This window comes from Vigna radiata, unplaced genomic scaffold (assembly GCF_000741045.1).
Source record: "Vigna radiata var. radiata cultivar VC1973A unplaced genomic scaffold, Vradiata_ver6 scaffold_153, whole genome shotgun sequence".
Taxonomy (NCBI): Eukaryota; Viridiplantae; Streptophyta; class Magnoliopsida; order Fabales; family Fabaceae; genus Vigna; species Vigna radiata.
Genome location: NW_014542917.1, coordinates 224,537 through 244,152, shown reverse-complemented (window position 1 = coordinate 244,152; position 19,616 = coordinate 224,537). Strand labels below are relative to the sequence as shown.

The 19,616-nt window shown below is 33.0% G+C and overlaps 1 protein-coding gene across 2 annotated transcripts; it reads left to right on the top strand.

Moving 5' to 3' along the window:
• Positions 1-13,438: 13,438 nt before the first annotated feature.
• On the top strand, positions 13,439-19,554 carry LOC106752652 (GATA transcription factor 28). 2 transcript variants are annotated; one of them, XM_014634378.2, is made up of 8 exons: positions 13,444-13,705; positions 14,259-14,589; positions 15,746-15,832; positions 15,913-16,046; positions 17,692-17,823; positions 17,912-18,017; positions 19,161-19,217; positions 19,298-19,554. In XM_014634378.2, the coding sequence occupies exons 2-8, from the start codon at positions 14,269-14,271 to the stop codon at positions 19,352-19,354; spliced, it is 894 nt and encodes a 297-aa protein (XP_014489864.1). In that variant the 5' UTR covers positions 13,444-13,705; positions 14,259-14,268; the 3' UTR covers positions 19,355-19,554. The 2 variants fall into 2 exon arrangements, with proteins under 2 accessions (XP_022632906.1, XP_014489864.1); XM_022777185.1 differs by lacking the exons at positions 17,912-18,017; positions 19,161-19,217; positions 19,298-19,554 and having other exon boundaries at positions 13,439-13,705; positions 17,692-17,827.
• The last annotated feature ends 62 nt before the right edge of the window (positions 19,555-19,616 follow it).

Below are 19,616 nucleotides of genomic sequence, written 5' to 3'. Positions count from 1 at the left end.
GAAAATATACGAGAAGTATAANAAAAGACAAGTGAAAGAACCCANCTATGTTATATAGAAATAGCAATATCAGAACAACACAAAGTAATCATTATGTATGACAATCGAACAAATNTCGAGTGAATTTAGTCACAAGACTGCTAGCATCCTTTGCTCTGAGAAAATGTAACAGAAACCTCCAAAGATTCACGAGGCCAATTACTTAAGCACTACCTATAATGAAATGAATGCAACTATTTATTTATACAGGTGGAAGCTGATTAATCCTATCTACTTAGCTCACTAAGGAAGCTGACAATTCATCTTGTCTCCTTAATACTCTTAGTCAAGCTTATTCTAGGGACAACAAATTCCAAATCGTAATATCTCACACATGATAAAAGCTGCACTCATTATGAGGTTGCAGTAGCATAATGAAAAGAAATAAATAACAAATGATTTCTACGAAGTATAATTAATTAGTCAAAATTATAAACTAAAGTTTCTATGGGTATTTTAAGTTGGAAAGAGCATTTTGGTATGGCCAATCTAACATGACCTTCGTGATTATCAAGAGGAAATGATTTTCATCCATTTATTCTCCTCTGTGATGGTTATAGTATGATTTAATGAAATATTATACTACAATTATACACTCTCTCCATTAGAACCGTGACATTCAAATTGATATTGGAAATTCATCATCATTCAAAGTTTTACAGAATCATTAAGTGCATGAGAATCATACCATTCGACACTCTTAGCAAGTCTTTAATACAACATAGCATGCATATCACAGAATAAGCAAGATACAACTAGACACAAGCCTGACAGTCATATCAGAATAACAACATGGTAAGATTCATATACCCAGACTCAAAGTTTCAAGGTAAACATACAAAATTCTACACTAAGTAAAATAAATAGTTTAGCTCTCCTGCCTTTATTCTCAAGTAGCTCCAACTCATCTACATGGTCTAAGAGATCCCGAAACCTTCAGATCTATTTAGCTTGTCTAGTTTCTATTCCCTGCATACTCACCTCTTTTATCTCCCTCTCCCATTCTCCTCCTTTGTTCTTTTTTTTTTTTATTTCTTTCTTTATGTTCTTCTCATTAAAGGAAGAAATCATTGACAAACCAAAAAACCACATGAACGAAGCGCGATATAGTGTGTGAATAAACAATAACTTTCGATAAAAGATGAAAATCGCTGGTAGACAAAGTCACCACCGCACCCACCAACGAAGAAACAACAGCGAGAGCGAAAAAACGAAACCTTTGACTAATGACTTCGTTGGTGGAACGACAAACGGCGCCACACACGACTTAGTCCACAAAGAAGGGTGCACCCAAGCACGTTTCTTCAACAACGCAAATTTGACAACAATGACCAACTCACATAAAAAAAACAATGAAGGGCAAAACACGACAGTGCCAGCAAGAACCCACCAAAAAATCTCCAACAAACCAAATCCAACAAAACGGCACAGAAAATACCTTTCGATTAACAATGCCCAAATCCAAAAAAACGTCTCTTTTCGGTCACCCCTATCGACCCCTCCTCACAACACTTCAATATGGACAGACCTCCACAGAATACCTGAAAACAACGACAAACGACAAAACGGTGAACAAAAATCACTTCGGTGGTGGAGAGAGATTGAGAGAGAAAGGTTAGATAGCTTTGAATGACTTTCGTTTCGTTAGGACTGTGAGAGAGAGAGAGAGAGAGCGTATGCCGACACATTCAAAGGCCTCTCCACAAAATACCTACAAACAACTACCAACGATAAACGGTGAAGGAAGACCACTTCGGTGGCCGAAGAGAGATTGAGAGAGAAACGGGGGATTTCGCTTCGTAAGGGCTGTGAGAGAGAGAAGCAGAGCGTTTCGTAAAAGATGAAGGCGCCATCAGCTTTTCAGAAATTTGATTCTTCCAAAAACACCCTTCAAAAGACATTTTAAACAATTTATAAATTATTTTTGATAACAAATAACAGAACGACACCTGTCGTTGTCAAATTGTTGTCAAAATCCCGTTGTTGAAGAAACATTTTCCTATTTTTAAATGATTTTTCTATTTTCATTTTGTCTCAATACAAATATATTGTTAATGAAAAATAATGTTAAAAGAAAAAAAAAATCAAAATTAATTTCAAGAAACAAATATGTTAAACTTATTAATCAATTATATTTTATAAAATAAAATAAATTTATCAACTTATTCAATTTTTAAAATTATTATATATTTATAAAATGAGTACAATTCAATAATTTCTATATAAATTTTGAATTGGTTTAAAAATAATTTTATAAATTTAAATGTAAAATTTTAAAATAATTTTAAAAAAAATTATAACAAATAAATTTAAAATTTTAAAATAGTTTTAAATAAAGTTCAATATAAAATATAAATATTAATAAATTTCAAATATTTAATAAAAATATTTGTATAACATTCATATAAAAAATTAAATTTTATTTCATTTTAGAGGAAGACAAAATTGATTCATTTAAAAAAACTAAACTAAATTGAGACAAAATAAAAATAGAGGAAATAAATTTAGACTAAGACAATGATATCTGGTATAACAATCACATGTGACACTATTACTACTACATCACACTATCATTGCTATGTGGTACAACGTCACTTTGACGCGTGATAATTTTTTATTTTTTAATTAAAAAATAAAATTAATTAAAATTATATTTAAAAAAAATACAAATTGGCATATGACATATTTTTAATGGTGTTAGTGTAAAGGACCAAATTGAGATGAATAAAAATAAAGTAAAACGATGTGAGATTTTCTTACATAAATCAAGATGAATGAAATTGTTTAACCTTTTTTAAAAGTTCTCTTATTCAAAATGACTAACATATACTAATTAATTAAAAAATAGTAATTATGTAATTATACATGTTAAAAGAAGATATTAAAATTAACATTATTTGCTAACAAATTTAATATTATCAATGTTAGTACTACTTATACCATCTCAATTTTCTAAAGGTTGACTCAATATTTTGGATCGAAAGGTCGATCTAAAGTTTATGATCAAAGAATTAGGTCTATTCTCTTTCATGACAAGTTGACATTTTATTAACAAATATTATTGTATAATAGATATTTGATATTTTGTTATTATCTTTGTATTTTGTTATTAATTTTTGTATTTGAAATATTTTTTATTATTTTTGTAACCAATTTTTGTATGTTTTTATCGGGATTCCAACTATGATCTGTTGAAGAATCTTGATATGTACTCGTGAGGGTTGGAATACAGGGGAAGATTCACTTGCAAAAGACTCTTAAGTTAGTAAAAGAGTTTGGATCATTCAAGTAAAAGAGAGATTGTGAGTGAATGTGTATTTCGTCGTAAAATACCATGTGTATTTATAGGATTTTTGGACCTCATGACATATCTAATAAAAATTGATAATATCAATGAAAATAATTACTTATCATATATATGATAATCAATAAAAGAATCGTAATAATTTGATACCTTAACTGATTAACCAAATATTATATAGATATATGGTATTAAAGAATCTTATAACATAATCAAACTACTAAGATTTGGTCATATATTTTGTTAAGCTTAATACCACTTTTGGTCCATATTTTCGTCGACTTTGTTTAATGTGAGATTCATTTTTTTTTAGTGTTCAATGTTGTCCCAACTTTTGCAATTTATGTTCAATTTGGTCTTTTTTTCATGACGTTGTCTAAATTGTTAACGACAAATGAGTAGTGTGTTCCATGTGTTTGATCGTGGCTTTTTAAATTTTTTATTTATTTTTTTTAATTTAAAAAAATTATCCACATGTCAAGTCAATATTGATCCACGTGACAATGTTAGTGCCATGTGTCAAAACAATGTAAATACCACATGTCAAGTAAGTATCGGTGCCAAGTGTCAACATCAGTGCCACATGTTAGTGTCTTGTATTTAATTCAGTCATTTTCATTATTTTTGTTGAATTTAGTCCCAAATTTTTGTTAATTTTGTTCAATTCAATTCCAATTTTGTCCCTCTATAAATTGAGATTAAATTAAACTTTTATTAAAATTCACATTATTATTAAATATTTTCATTACTTTTAAGCCAACACTAAAAAAGTATGGAATTATTGGCGAATATATTTCCTTAGTGAGGTCCGAAAGTCGTCGGTATTACATGATTTTTGACAGATTACTAACGGATTAGAACCTATCGATGATTCCATTGTCAAATATAATTACCGATGGTTTATATCCGTCAGTAATCATTGACAAACTATATCTGTTGATAAATACCAACGATCTATATTTGTCGGTAATTACCAACAGATATATTTGTCATTTATCTGCCGATAAATGGTGAAACAGGTTCAAGTGCAATGGACAACATTTGTTTCTCACCATATTGAATCTAGACATAATCAAAGGCAATAAACAGTAATCAAAACAAAAGAATCTAGATATATCAAAACATCAATCAACCAATTCAGTGGTAACAATGAAGTTCATATCATTAAAAACATAGTATAATGTCAATAATACTAAATATATTATTGGAATATAATTATTATATTTATGTTTGATTTTTTCTACATATAAAAAAAGGATAGAGTCTCGTTTAAAAATAATGGAGAATTTTTCTTCTAATTTTAAAATAATAAAGAATTTTATTCTAATTTTAAAAATAAATTAGAATTTTGCTTCTAATTTTAGAAATAGATTAGATTTTCTATTTTAATTTTAAAGTTAATGAAAAATTTTCCTTATAATTTTAAAAATTATGAAGAAATTTCCTTCTAATTTTAAAAATAATGAAAAATTTCCTTTTAATTTTAAACATAACAATTTTTTTTCTTATAATTTTAAAAATAATGAAATTTTTTATTCTAATTTTAAAAGTAATCAAGATTTTTCCTTCTAATTTTAAAAATAATGAATATTTTTCCTTCTAATTTTAAAAATAATGAAGAACTTTTCTTCTAATTTTAAAAATGATGAAGAATTTACATTCTAATTTTAAAAATAATGAATAATTATCGTTCTAAGTTAAAAAAAAAAGTTAATCTTAAAAGTAATGAAGCATTTTTTTTATGATTTTAAAAACAATGAAGATTTTAAAATTAACAAAAATTGAAACTGAAACGAAATTAACAAAATTTGAGACTAAATTGAATAAAATTAATGAAAATTGGGACTTAATTAAACAAAACTAACGAAAATTACGACTAGATTGAATACAAGACAAAAGATGTGGTATTGACGCTGACATGTGACAATGACGCTAATATGTGACACTAACACTGACACGTGACATCGATATTGACTTGACATGTAACATTGACATTATCTTGATAAGTGGCACTGAGATTGCCACATGGCACTTAGTTTGTCACATTACACATTATTGAATTGACACGTGGATGGTTTTTTTAAATTAAGAAAACATCTTAAAAAAATAAATAATTTTTTTTTGATAAATATTTAGAAAACCACAAACTGACATTTGGCACACATTGTTCATCTATCATAAATGATTTAGATGACGTCATGAAAAAGGACTGATTTGAACATAAATTATGAAAATTGGGACTACATTGATCACTAAAAAAAATAAGTCCTACATTGAACAAAGTTGACGAAAATATGGACCAAAAGTGATATTAAGCCGTTATATTAATATATGAATATTTACTTCACCAAATATATCTTAGAATATTATATAATCACTTTAGGTCATTAGTACTGGATGCACCTCGTTGAGTCGTGTCACTTAGCATATTTGATGAGTCGAGTATGTACATAAGCTCCTTAAGCTCAGAATTTTGATTAGCACGTAAGGAATACTTGTTGCGGTTGTAATTAATGCTTTGCTTGAGTTGTAGTCTACTTTGTGTTTGTAAGTGGATTGGTTGTTTGGCTAGATTGTATGTGGTCGTCTTTGACTTTGCAGGTGGATTAGCCATTTGATCGAGTTGTAGGTAGTCGTCTTTAACCATGGATGTTGTCTTGAGTGCTTTGAATTATTAACTTCGAAGGATCTGATGCCACTTATTTGAGCAAGTTTTGTGTTACTGATTACTATCGACTTAAGGTGGCTTTGTTTTATGCTGCCAACTTAGTAGGATTTTATTTGGTGTTGCCGACTTAAGTAGTTAGTATTGCTTCCTTTGTTTGTGTTATTGTATAAGTAACTCAACTTCATTTTGCTTCTAAATATCTTGGTAACTTTGTGCCTCGTTTAAGGGCTTTGCTTATGTTATTATCTAAATAACTTGGTGCCTCGTTTGAGGGCTTTACTTATGCTACCATTTAGGTAACTCCGGCGTCACGTTTGTGGGCTTGTACTTATGTTACCATTTAGGTAACTCTGGCGTCGCGTTTGCGGGCTTGTACTTATGTTACCATTTAGGTAACTCGATGCCTTGTTTGAGGGCTTTACCTTTGCTTAGTGCCTTGTTTAAGGGCTTTAATGATGTTATTATCTAAGTAATTCAGTGTCTTGTTTGAAGGCTTTACTTATGTTATAGTGTAGGTAACTCGGGTACCGCGTTTGCAGGCTACTTATGTTATTGTCTAGGTAACTCGGGTGTCGTGTTTCCAAACTTGTATTTATGTTATCGTTTATGTAACTCGGTGCCTCATGTTAGGGCTTTACTTATGTTTAATGCTTCGTTTGAAGGTTTTACTTATGTTATTGTCTACGCAACTTGGGTGCCTCATTTGAGGGCTTTACTCAGCTCAGAGGTTTTCCTCATTGTGCATTTCCTAAAAATATTAACCCTGCCAAGAAGTTTCGTTAATCTCTATTGGTATCATGGCATCATTGTCATATGCTAGTCGGAGCGCTTAGGAGGCTTGTCAGCCATAGACTGAACGATCAACTGCCATGAGACGCACAAACAAATTGTAGCACCCCATTTCAGGATGCCAAGAGTAGGTATAAAGTGTTCAAAAGTTTTAAAACTAAAGCTCTGATACCATCGCGAAAAACGGAATGAATTAAAATTTTACTATTGTATCACACAATTAAAACAATATAACTAATAGTCTCCAAATAAAATATGTAGCTTAAATTACATTGTCTTTAAAATTTATTCAAAGTGAAAATAAAATCCCCGAGTTCTCCCCATCTTCTCGCCACTCTACACAATATCAAGTGCATATGCATTATCACCTACTCCCATATAACAAACGAGTTATATGATCATCGTACACAATCAAACACATAGGGATGAGCTAACTAGAAAACCATAAAATAAAATAAGAGAACTCAAAGCAATAAGCGTTACTCAACATATCGGTGTCATCAACAAGCTGATCAACCATGGTCATCACAACAATAGTTCTAACTAATGGTCTATCTCTTGTATCCTACCATACAAACTTGTTCACCATAACAAGGTAGTTCGAGTCGTCCTGCCATCACAACAAGAATTTGTCTCCCGTGCTCCTTAAGGACTTACAAGTAACAACTTCGGTGCATCTCACACTGAGCATTATACTTAACATTGAGCCTGAACTATCGGGTGAAACATTTTTCCTCTCCCCACTACCTCTCACAGGCGAGAGGGTGCAACTAGGGATGTCAACGGGTCGGGCATGGATAGTGCCTACCCGCAACCCGACCCGATAAAAAAAATCCACCCGCTACCCGCACGGATACCCGTTTAAAAAATATCCGCAGATATTTTAAAACCCGCGGATATCCGTGGATACCTGCAAATATTTAAAAAAATATATTTTTATAAATTGTTAAAATAAAATTTAAATATAATTACAAAAAAATATATAAAATATAATTAAAATTTAATTTTTGTTTCGGTTGAATTGGTCTGAAGGTCAGTCGTTCTTCTTTGCTTTGTTCTCTTTTGATCTTCAATCCTTCCTGAGAATGTCATCCACTCCGATGGGTTGTTGACGTGCAGAAGACACTCCCACGTCCAAGATATAAAAAGGTCCAAATTTTATTAGGATAGAAGAGGAAAATTGTACCTAGACATCAATTGTATATTTATAGAGCCTATGGCAGGCAAACCCATTGATTATGCAGTATATTTTTAGGCAATCAAATCCAATAATCAACAATTAATACCGTATATTTTGTAAAAAGTAACACAATCTGACCATTTAATTAGTGCAGTATATTTTTAGGCAATCAAACCCAATAATCAATAATCAATACTGTATATTTTGTGAAAAGTAAGGCACTCTGACCTATTAATACCTGTTAATTGTCCATAAATGACAATTAATTTCGATCTGTATACTTCATATAGTACAATTTTAATTAAATTTAACCTTGTAAAATATAAATTAATGCTAATTTTTATTAGATTTAACTTAATAAAATAAAATAAAAATTAAATTTTTATTTTTATTTTTTGCGGGTAGCGGATATCCGCAGATACAGATAGTATAATACCCGCACTCGACCCGTTTATAAGCAGGTATTAAAATACCCGCTATCCGCGGGTTTCGGGTAGTAAATATTCGCGGGTATCAACTATCCGTCGTGGATTTTATCCACGGGCGCGGATTTTTTTTGTCATCCCTAGGTGCAACACTTGAACCCATCCTTTTCCACTGCCTCGCACAAGCGAAAGAGACATTCCGGGTTTACTAAGTGCAACAAGAAGACCCAAAAAAAACCTGTCTTTCACTCTCATACAAGTAGTCAAGCATGGAAACCATAAAAACCTCTCGACTAACCTAAGCTAACCAAAACTGGCTGCAAGAATACAATTGTCATACCTTGGGCTTGGACAATCCCACAATGCCAAACTAGTGTATAAAATAAAGGTTTTGATCAAAGTAGTCTTCAACTTTTTTGGGCGTTCAAAGTGGTCCCAATATTTGTAATTTTTGTTCAATTTAGTCTTTTCCTTGACTATGTCTAAATCGTTAACAACATAGTGTCCATATGAGCATTAGTGAATGACGTGGTTGCCACATCATCTCATCTTTTTCCCAATATCCTCAACTTCATCATCGTCGCTTCACCGGTCACCAAAATCTCCCTCCTCACCACTACACTGTCATAACGCACCACCATATTCTACCTTATCCCACATCCTCGTACCACTACCGCGAGACAACCAACATCTTCGAGCTAGTCACAAATCGCATATGTGCAACCTCACGAGCAACCTGCGAAAAACCCTAAATTGCATATAGACTGTGAGATCCTCCATGGCCAGCCACCGATAGAGAAAACATGAACCACTGCAAAAACTCCAATTAGCCACCACTTCCTCACACCACCAACAAAAGCCACGACGAAACCTTAACAACTCATTTCGTGCCTCCTCCGCACGAAGCCATATTGCGAGTTCGAGCCTACAAATTAGAAAGCGAAAAACCACAAATTGCAAATGAAACACATCAGGATCCTTATGGCTAATCAAGAATGCACTAAAGGGTATGACCTGGCCAAAATGGGTTGTAGTGGCCCTTAAAAAGGTTTTTAAGGTCCTCTTGTCATACTTGATAAGCTTGCCCCACACCTTGCATCATCTCGGCCCATTTTCTTCCAATTGATACGCATTTGCATAGAACTTTTCACTAACACTTCATCTATTTCGTTAGGGAGGTCCCTTAACACTAAGTCCTAGTGTCTTCTTTCAAGCTCCAGGCGAAAGTCATCATACTCCCTTAGAATTAATCTCACCTTTCTCTCAGCAATAAGGCTTTTTTTCGGATCTCAAGAAACCATTTGGCGGTTATCTCATACAAGAATTTATGTTAATCATAATTTCTCACCAAGTCAGTTTCCATCATGTCAGACCGAGGAGCTTGGGATAGAGCCTTTAGTTACACTTCTCTTTCTAGCTTCCTAAGAGGTTTAAGAAGGAGTCATCTGCAAAATGGAAATCACCATAGTCAATGAGGTTATTATTTACACCTATATTTACAAAACAACACATAAATACGTATAAAAGCAACACATAACTCACTTGGTTAAAGCTAGGCTTGCCTAGCGAGTTTTTCAAAACATAACACCGAGGTTAACTTGTTAGGTGAGTGACAAGCCTATTGAGTGAGCTACAAAATAGTAAAAACCTGAGAGCATCCCTCGATAGGCTCAAGTAGCTCGTTGGCACACATAAAAAAACATTACTCACTGGGCGAATCAACTTCATAGGCTCAACGAGTAACAAAGAAAAAAACCCAAAAATTCGTACAAACGTACAATCGTTTGGGTGAAACAACAACCAATACCTAGCGAAAGACGAAAAACAAAACCCAAAGAGACATAATAAGCACAAACGTGGGGCAAGCCCATTGGTTACCCGTGAAACAACAAAAACATGTGCAACCATGTTTTGAAAAATCACAAGAACAATCAAAGAACATACATGAACATCTTAACCCATCACAAGAAACGATTAAAAAACGTAGAAAATAGTCTAAAACATCACACAAAACAAGCAACCAAGAAGGAAACTTAAAACGAAATTCACTTAAAGACAACAACATACACAAATTTAATGGAAAAACTTACTTGAGAGAGAAGATGACACAAGAGAAGAGATACAAATGTAGAAGATGGCACACAAAAACACAAAGAGTAAAAAGGTTTCGCAAGTGGTGGTTGGACGACTATGTTAAAGTGAAGAATAAAGAAGGGTAAAATAAAAATAAGAGATAACATTGTAATTAAAGTGGAAGAACTGCAACCTCTGGTTAGGCGAGTCCATCCCACTCACTAGGCGAATGACTTTATTTTCAAAAAAAAGCAAGGTTTGACTCAACTACCACCTCACAACATTAAATGCTGTCCCACTCATTGGGCGAGTTAGGTATCTTCACAGGGCGAAAGACTCAATTCCCTCCAAAACTAAAATTATTCAAAATATTTTAATTCTTTTATTTTTTTTAATTTAAAACAAAGGATACTCGTTGGGTTAGTTGCTTGTGGCAACATCTATTTAATCTTCTTCAATCCTCCATTTTTCTACAAAATAAACCAAAAATATATCATTATCTCTACATATGAAAACTTATACAAGTTTGACATCTTTTCATGGAATTCAACACAAAATAAATAACAAAAAGATAAATAAGGGGTTCTAATAAGTGCGAATAATATGTAATTATCACACTTATCAAGCACTTAGGGCAATTTTCGTTAAATAAAATATTCAAGACTATCCTTCAATTATTATAAACTCAAAACTGACACACACAAGCCACAACCATTCTTCACGACAAGTTTAGAATATTTAACTAATTTGGATTCATACACTTATCAAACTAGAAATTTATTTCTTTGAAACAATTGATTGATCTTGTATTGACAGGAAGTAATATTACAATATAGCAACTAAAGCACACTTTAAACTGAACACACCTTACACCACAACATACATTAGTTCTACACCAAGGCAGTCAATCAAAACCTTTCCAAAATTAGGACCAACTAGCACGTGAAATCACTTTTTAAACCAAACATCTTAGGCCAATTTTTATTGCACAAAAAACAAATTGAAGTCTATTATGCTAGGGATTTGGTACAAACCTGGTTATTGTCCTTGCTCTCACAACTTTCATTCTAAGAAATAATTACCTAACCATATATCTCATCCCATTACAAGTAGTGTACACTCATAGGATATTCACATATACAATTAACATTTGGATTCAACCAATCCATCACATGATCATACCAATTTCACATCACAAAAGGGAAAATGTATCCAATCCAACAATGCTTAAATGTGCATCATTTCAAAAACAACATGGCATTATTGTGACAACATAGCCAAAACAAAAATAACATACTATAATTTACAAAATTGAAAACCAGATTAGCATCCTCTTCTTTGTTTTTCATCTACTTTCCTGTCTGTTCACTCCTCATCTCCATCCTGAGGAAAACTCCAGTCTAGGTTTAGAGTTCCTAGGTTAATTGGTGCATAAAACAAAACTGACCAATGAAAGCTTAAAAAATTAATTAAAACCCTCTTAAGTCATCATATTCAAACCCTTTTACCTTAAATGCCATACAACCATATCAACCATCAAGCTAATCATATACATACCACACATGTCAATAATAACATAAATAAAACATTTTATGCATTCGTCGGGATTTAAGTACAAAACCATTAGCCTAAGAAGAAACTCTCACCAACTAAGCTTCAGAACACTTGTGAAAAAAGATACAATTTTTCTTATTAATAAACATTAGTCACGCTACAACATCACTTTCATACACTAAATTTTCTCGGATCTTACACAAACCACCACTAGAACCAGACGGCTAAGGAGTCAGATTGATCGGTCAATGGTCAAGACGATTAACTTTAATGCTGAACAACTTAAAAGTAAAGTGTGATTACCAATAATTGTACTGTAATTAGATCGTTGTTAATCAAAAGCCCACCTTAGAATCTATAAATATAAGTTTGAGGTAAGAAGGTAAGTAATATGCATTTATGGTACACGTTGAGTTAACTTTGGCATTGAAGTGTCTTCTGTGAGTATCTTTCAAACGGTTTAGACAAACAACAACGAGAAGACTTGAAGTTGAAGACAAATTTGGACCTTTAGATGACTTACTAGATGTTAGTCCGTTAACCTCCAGTTATATCCCGATACGAAATATATATATATATATATATATATATATATATATGTATGTATGTATGTATGTATGTACCATATGAAATATACCAATCGGAGTCGGCAGATATTAATGAGTCAGATTGCTTTACGCTTTACGAATATACCATATTAATTATTGATTATTAGGTTTGATTGCTTAAAAATATATCGCATTAGTGGTTAATCAAGGGGTTTGACGGCCACAAGTCCTATAAATATACAATTGATGTGTAGGTGAAGACATCCTTTTCTAACCTTGATTTATCCTAATAAAATAATGACTTCTTTATGAAATATATCTCACTTGAGCGTTAGAGTATCTTCTGCAGGTCAACAATTCATTAGAATGGATTGCATACTCGGAAAGAATTGGACCATTAAAAGAGAGTAGAACAAGAAAAGACAACATATCCTGAAACCAATTCAACCGAAACAATATATATATATATATATAATTTGAAATATTTTTAGTTTTGTGAATTTTCTTTTGATAATACAACAACATATTAGTTTGTATACGGAGTTTTGCATGCTCTCTTATGGGTGCATTCTATTCTCTCTATAGAAACCAAATACAAGTGCAGAAAAAATGGGTATCTATCTTGACGTTACCTTTTAGGGTTAAAAAGCCACATAAATAAAGACATGCTGAAAACTGAAACAGTAAGGAAGGCATGAACAGTGAACTACTTTAATTCGAATAATAGGATGTTTTTAGTTATCCGTGAAGGTGAAAAAAAAAATTAAATTTAAATTTTTTAGTGGTCGCAATCACATTGCACGCAATGATGAAATATTTTTCGGTTTGTGAAAAAAAAAAAAAAATATTGCCTTTGAAACAAAACAAGGCACTGTTTCGTGTCTCCCTGACCCTGATCTCATTCTCCATCACCTCTGTTACCGACCCATTTTAACTCTCTCTCTCTCTCTCTCTCTCTCTCATACATTTCCCCGTTACTCTCTCTCTCTCTCCATTTTCATTTTCTTCTTCTTCTTCTTCTTCACTGTTTTCTTAGTTATCGTGTGACCTTATCCTAACCCCTTTTTCTGTTGCGGAGGTGCCTCTGGGGCGTTGTGCAGATCAACCCACAATCTTCAATTGTTGTTGGTCTGCTCCTTCTCTCTAAAAATGCTTTCTTTCTTTCTTATCCCTTATTCCCATTTAATATTTTCAACAATACTTTATGTGCCCTCTTTCATTCCCATCCTTTTTGCTCTTTGGGTGTTTTTGTATGTCATGAAAAACTATTGCTTTACCTCAGGGATTTATAAAACTCTATCATCGTATCACTCGGATGTTTGCCCTGTTTCAAAATCTCTTTTTTGTCTTATCCGTTGCTAAGTGAGGTGCTCCTTACTGCTTGCTGTGATGGGATAGTTTTACATTTTTTGTTTAGCTCGTTATCACGTTTAATTTCCTAGAAATGTGTTTAATTAGAATGAAATGTTGCACTCTGTCCTTTACTATCATGTTTTACTATCCTTGCACTTTCCTGATTTTCATGTGTAGTTTGGTTTGCTGAAAGAAATTTGTGTTCTCCTTAGTTCGGAGTTCATAATTTGTTTTCATTTCAATCTGTCATTTTTACTGTGTGCTTCTTCTTGTTTTTACTGTTAGTTTTTGTTGGGTTGCCTTTAACAATCTTTCTGGCATTTCCTAGGTGTTTTACCATGGATGGTATTCACGGGGGTGATTCTCGGATACACATCAGTGATGGACAGCATCCTATACATGTGCCATATGTGCAAGAACATGAGCATCATGGATTGCACCATATGAGCAATGGAAATGGGATTGATGAGGATCAGAATGATGGTGGTGATACTAATTGTGGTGGAAGTGAGAGTGTGGAAGGTGATATCCCCTCCAGCCATGGAAATCTCCCTGACAATCACGCTGTAATAATGGATCAAGGGGGTGATGCTGGGGATCAGCTTACTTTGTCTTTTCAGGGCCAAGTTTATGTCTTTGACTCCGTGTCACCAGAAAAGGTGCATCAACTTATGTTTTTTTACCTTTGCATTGACATAATATGACATTGCTCCTCATGTCTACAACCTACTATGTCTCGACTTCTCAAGCCTTATTTGGAAATATTGATTTCCAGTGGCTAATTAAGTATGTTCAATTTAAAGACTCCTATATTGTTGTGCATCGGAGTATCTACTCTGAGCTTGGATATGCATCAGATCATAAAAATGATGATGCTTGAGTTATAAATAATAGGATGCATTGATGAAAATATGGTCTAGTAGCACTAGGGTGAAAGTTTTTTTCACAGCCTCTAAACCATCAGTGTTGTAAGGAACCGAGTAGAAGAAAACAATGAACTCCATACACTAGAGGTAAGAAGTGTTGCGATGGATTAGTGGAAACACTATACATGAATGCAATGAAAGGAAAGTTGGAATAACACCTGTTGTAGAAGAAGAGTGATAAAATCTGTATTAGGTGGTTTGGATGTGGAGAAGACTTGTGGGAACTTTTAGTAAGAAGAGTAGGTCATCCAGTGAGAAAATCACAGGTAAAGTCATCAAGAAATTTAGTGGTGAATGGTTTGTCTTTTAACATGATGTTGCTGCTCAATTCTTGCAGCCAACCTTTCCTATTGGAAAAAAAATCTTGATTGTCAACTAGTTTTACCTGTCAAAACCGAGGTGCCCATTCTATTCTTTTGGAATTTTATTCTTTATAACTGTGGTATCTCTCTGTGAATAATAGGTTTATGTATTTAATAACTAACCCATAATTGCAGGGATTTGTCTCCGTAGGATTAGTTGTCCATATTTCCTAAACTAGTCTGTAGCTTCATGTATTTATAGGTTCAATGACCTCATAATTGATATAAAGTAGAATATTATTTCTTCTATATCTGAGAGAATCAATTGAGAAGTGTTGACTAGTTATTTTCCTCTTACCCCTTTCCAGCATCTGCACAGGCGCAGACGTTTATTTTCAACCTTCAATAAATTCCATGTTAAATTTATCATTGTTTGCAAGTTTAACAAGCTTCTTTGTTATGTGTTATATTGTGATTGTACAAATGGCTTGAACAATTAAAATCAATAATTTAATCCATTATTGACCAAGTTAGGAACTACTACCAACATTGATTCACTGATGAAAATCCTGCGATGTTTTCCTCAGGTTCAAGCTGTACTACTATTATTGGGAGGCCGTGAAATACCTCCAACCATGCCTACCATGCCAGTGTCTCCTCACCATAATAACCGGGTATTACTACTTTATTTGGTTGGAATGCAGTTGATGCTCTTTTTCTTGTCAAATAAATGGCTCATGAAGTATTTTATTAGGGATTTACTGGTACTCCGCAAAAATTCAGTGTCCCTCAGAGATTAGCTTCGTTGATTAGGTTTCGCGAAAAGCGAAAGGAACGAAATTTTGACAAAAAAATTCGGTACACTGTTCGGAAAGAAGTAGCATTAAGGTATGGTGTTTCCTATCATTATTTTTTAGATTAAGCTTCCACGTATTCTTGTTCACTTCTTTGGGTTAAAATTGGGACTTTACTGTAGTCCATTTATGTTTGTAATGTTGTGTTATTGATAACACTAGAAGGTGAAAACAGAACCCAGCGGTGAGTTCCGTGAAGGGTCTGCAATAATCTAAATTTGTTTATTAGAGCATTGTTATCATGTATTGCCTCATTGTACTTTTTGGGATATCATGTCTAAATTCTTTCAGAATCCATGATCTATTATAATTTGGTTTGTTAGGTTTTTTCACTCTTTCAAATCTGCCAAGGGCAAGGATATTCTTCTTTGAGAAAACCATAAAAAGCATAACTTTGATAACAAGTACCAATGATGTGGCTTAGGTGTAACTCAGCAATAAATGGGGGATTTGATTGCTAGACAATCCAATGCACAGTAACGTATTATGCAGTACACGATACAATCATGCAATATGATTATTCTCCCCCAGAATACAAATCGTTGAAACACTCATTGTTGCTCCCAAATCACTCGTATTGTTCGAATTGCTCTTAGAATCGTGTGAATTGTGATTGTTTTTTGAATCCCACCCTGAATCGTAGAAAATTGCATTCGGGTTTTACCAGGTTTGATAAAAACCCTAAATTTACTTTTCAGTGTGAACTTAGCGGAAGTAGATGTGTATTGTTCATCCAAATAGATGCGTATTGTTCATCCGCACTTTCCCTCCAACCCTTAGCACAAACTTACTAGAAACAGCTGAACAGTAGCACAGTGGAGGATTGTGAACAATAGAACAGGAGAACAACGGAACAGTAAAAAAGCGGAACAGTCATAGTGAACTTAGTGACTCTTCAACAACACATGCTGGTGCAGTGATGTTGAAGTAGGATATGAGGAAGAAGTTGAAGACACTGAAGAAGGGGAAGAACTTCTAATAAAAGGTGAAGATGACTTGAGTGACGTAGATATTGAAGAGGAAGAGGATGAAATATGATTGATTAGGATAGAATTTTTGTTTTTGTTTTTGAGGTTGTTTAGTATGTGTAAGCAAAGACCATAGAATGCAGTAATTATGCAGTAGCAGCAACAACAGCACTTAATTTTTTTGGATTTATTTAGTAGGATATAGCCATGGTTATAGTAATCGTATGTAGCAACGACATTCTTTTTTGAAGGTTGTGTTGCTGAAATTGTGTAGTACATACACATAGATACAATACAACCACTGTTTTTGACTACGTGGTTGTTTTGTTATTAATTATATCTTTGCATGTTGAATGTCTTATATATTTAAGAATACGTTGTACTTTTGAATGTTTATGAATCTTATGATTCAATACAATATGGTTCATGCTTTAAAATATAAGTTTTCTTATACATAATTTGTCTCTCGATTCAACTACCATGGTCCAATGAAGTTCCATCTAAAACCTGTGAAATATGTACCATCATCTATCTTCTTATTGCTCTAGCTTTCTTAAAGTGATGTAATAGCACAGTGAATGTATGATATCTTGCAAGTTTATGTGTTTGCTTTTTTATCATGTAAATATATTTCTAAATCCACATCCTGACTGGCAATATTACCTTAATATATCTGCACCACTTGCTAACGAACACAAGTAACTTCTGTAGGATGCAAAGGAATAAAGGTCAGTTTACATCTTCAAAGTCCAATCACGATGAATCTGCATCAACTGCAACAAATTGGGGGCCAAATGAAAACTGGTCGGCAGAGAATAATGGATCCCAGCTGCAAGATATTGTGTAAGTTTACTAGTTCATCCTAGGACTAGAGGGAGATTATGTCTTGTATATCATTTAACAAACAGTGTTTTCTGTCAATTTATGTCAGTTGTAGGCATTGTGGCATCAGTGAGAAGTGCACACCAATGATGCGACGTGGGCCTGAAGGGCCAAGAACCCTCTGCAATGCTTGTGGTCTTATGTGGGCAAACAAGGTAAATGAGAGTTATGTTTATTCCTCACGTCCATTGCTATTGTTTTATTTTATATATTCCATGTTGCGCCATAAATTTAATTATTGTCTGAACATCACAAAATTAAGGTACATTGTGGTGGTTTATTTTTGTCCAATTCATTGTTGACATCCTAATACTTTATTATGGCATGTGTGTATACATGCAGTGTCAATAATTTGATGGCTATTAAAATATATCTATTGACTGTAAGAGAAATAGTGGAAAGCTTTGATAGCTGTTAAGAGAAACCAAACATTGTGAAACTATGTCATAAATACTTCAATTTGTTTCACATATCCGTTTTTAATATTGTCTCTTGATAAAGAGAAGTTGAAAGTTGTTCGATTTATGAACTATTTCAAGAAAGAAAAGAGATTGTGGGTAGTAATTTATGATATGATTATTTATTTTAGCAATGTCTAAAATATGTTTTTGATATGGATTTTCGCAATTTCAATTATTTATTTATGAATTTTTAAACATGTTTCTTGCACGTATTGTGTCTTAATATTTTTAGAATGACTATATCAGAATCTTGTTTTATATATGTGAATCAAAGGCATATAAACTGACCATTGTTGTTGGAGAGGCCAATACCTTATAAACCCCACAATTGGATAAAAACAAAATGTTATGAAGTTTTATTAACCACGTGAAGTTAGGAATCTGTGAATGTAACTCAGCATAAAATCGGAAATATAAAATTACTTTGAGAAGAAAACAAAGATAATAAATAGATGAAAGCTTTTGAATGAATGTTTTGGCACTGATTTTGAGAGAGACCAGCATAGATAAAAGATTCTATATATCCTTGTGGGGTATGGACCACAATTTGCCAGTTCACTCTCAAGCCTTTATTAGGTTTTGAGGAAAGTGTAAAATATTAATTTGTTTTCTTCAGTGCTATCTCACCAAAATGCATTTAAGGAGATTACAACACAAACAGTAACTTTCTCTTAAATATCTGACCCATTTACTATCTGGGAGATGAGGAAAATGTTTCAAATCGATTTAAATTCCGTTGGATTCTTGTACCACTATAGGTATTGCACAAGTTCTCTCATTTTATTAGTAATATCAGTTACATTCAGCAAAATTTTTTTGTGTCGTATATTAATTTAGGGAACCTTGAGGGACCTATCAAGGGCGGCACCCATATCTGGACCAATAAAAAATGAGGTAAGATACCATGCATTCAATAAATTTCTTGCCAACTTAATTTTATGACGTTAATTTTTCCTGGAATTGAATATTTACAGAATAAAAGTTTGGAGGCCAACCATAGAGTTGCAGGAGAAGCTGATGATTTATCGTGATGAACTTTATTTTAGTCACAATGGAGAGATTTCATGAATAAGGATGGTGGGAGAATGTTTGCACCAAGATAAAAAAAATTGTAGAAAGTAACTTATTCTACTATGTTTTTAGTGAATGAAATTGTTTAAATGAGCATTCTGTATTTTGTTTTAAATATATGCAGAAGGTCATTATTGTCCGTGACAGCTACTTCTTTTCAGAGATTTTTATTTTGGGTAATGCTGAACAGCTTCAATCAATGCACTTCTTGTAGCTGTATTT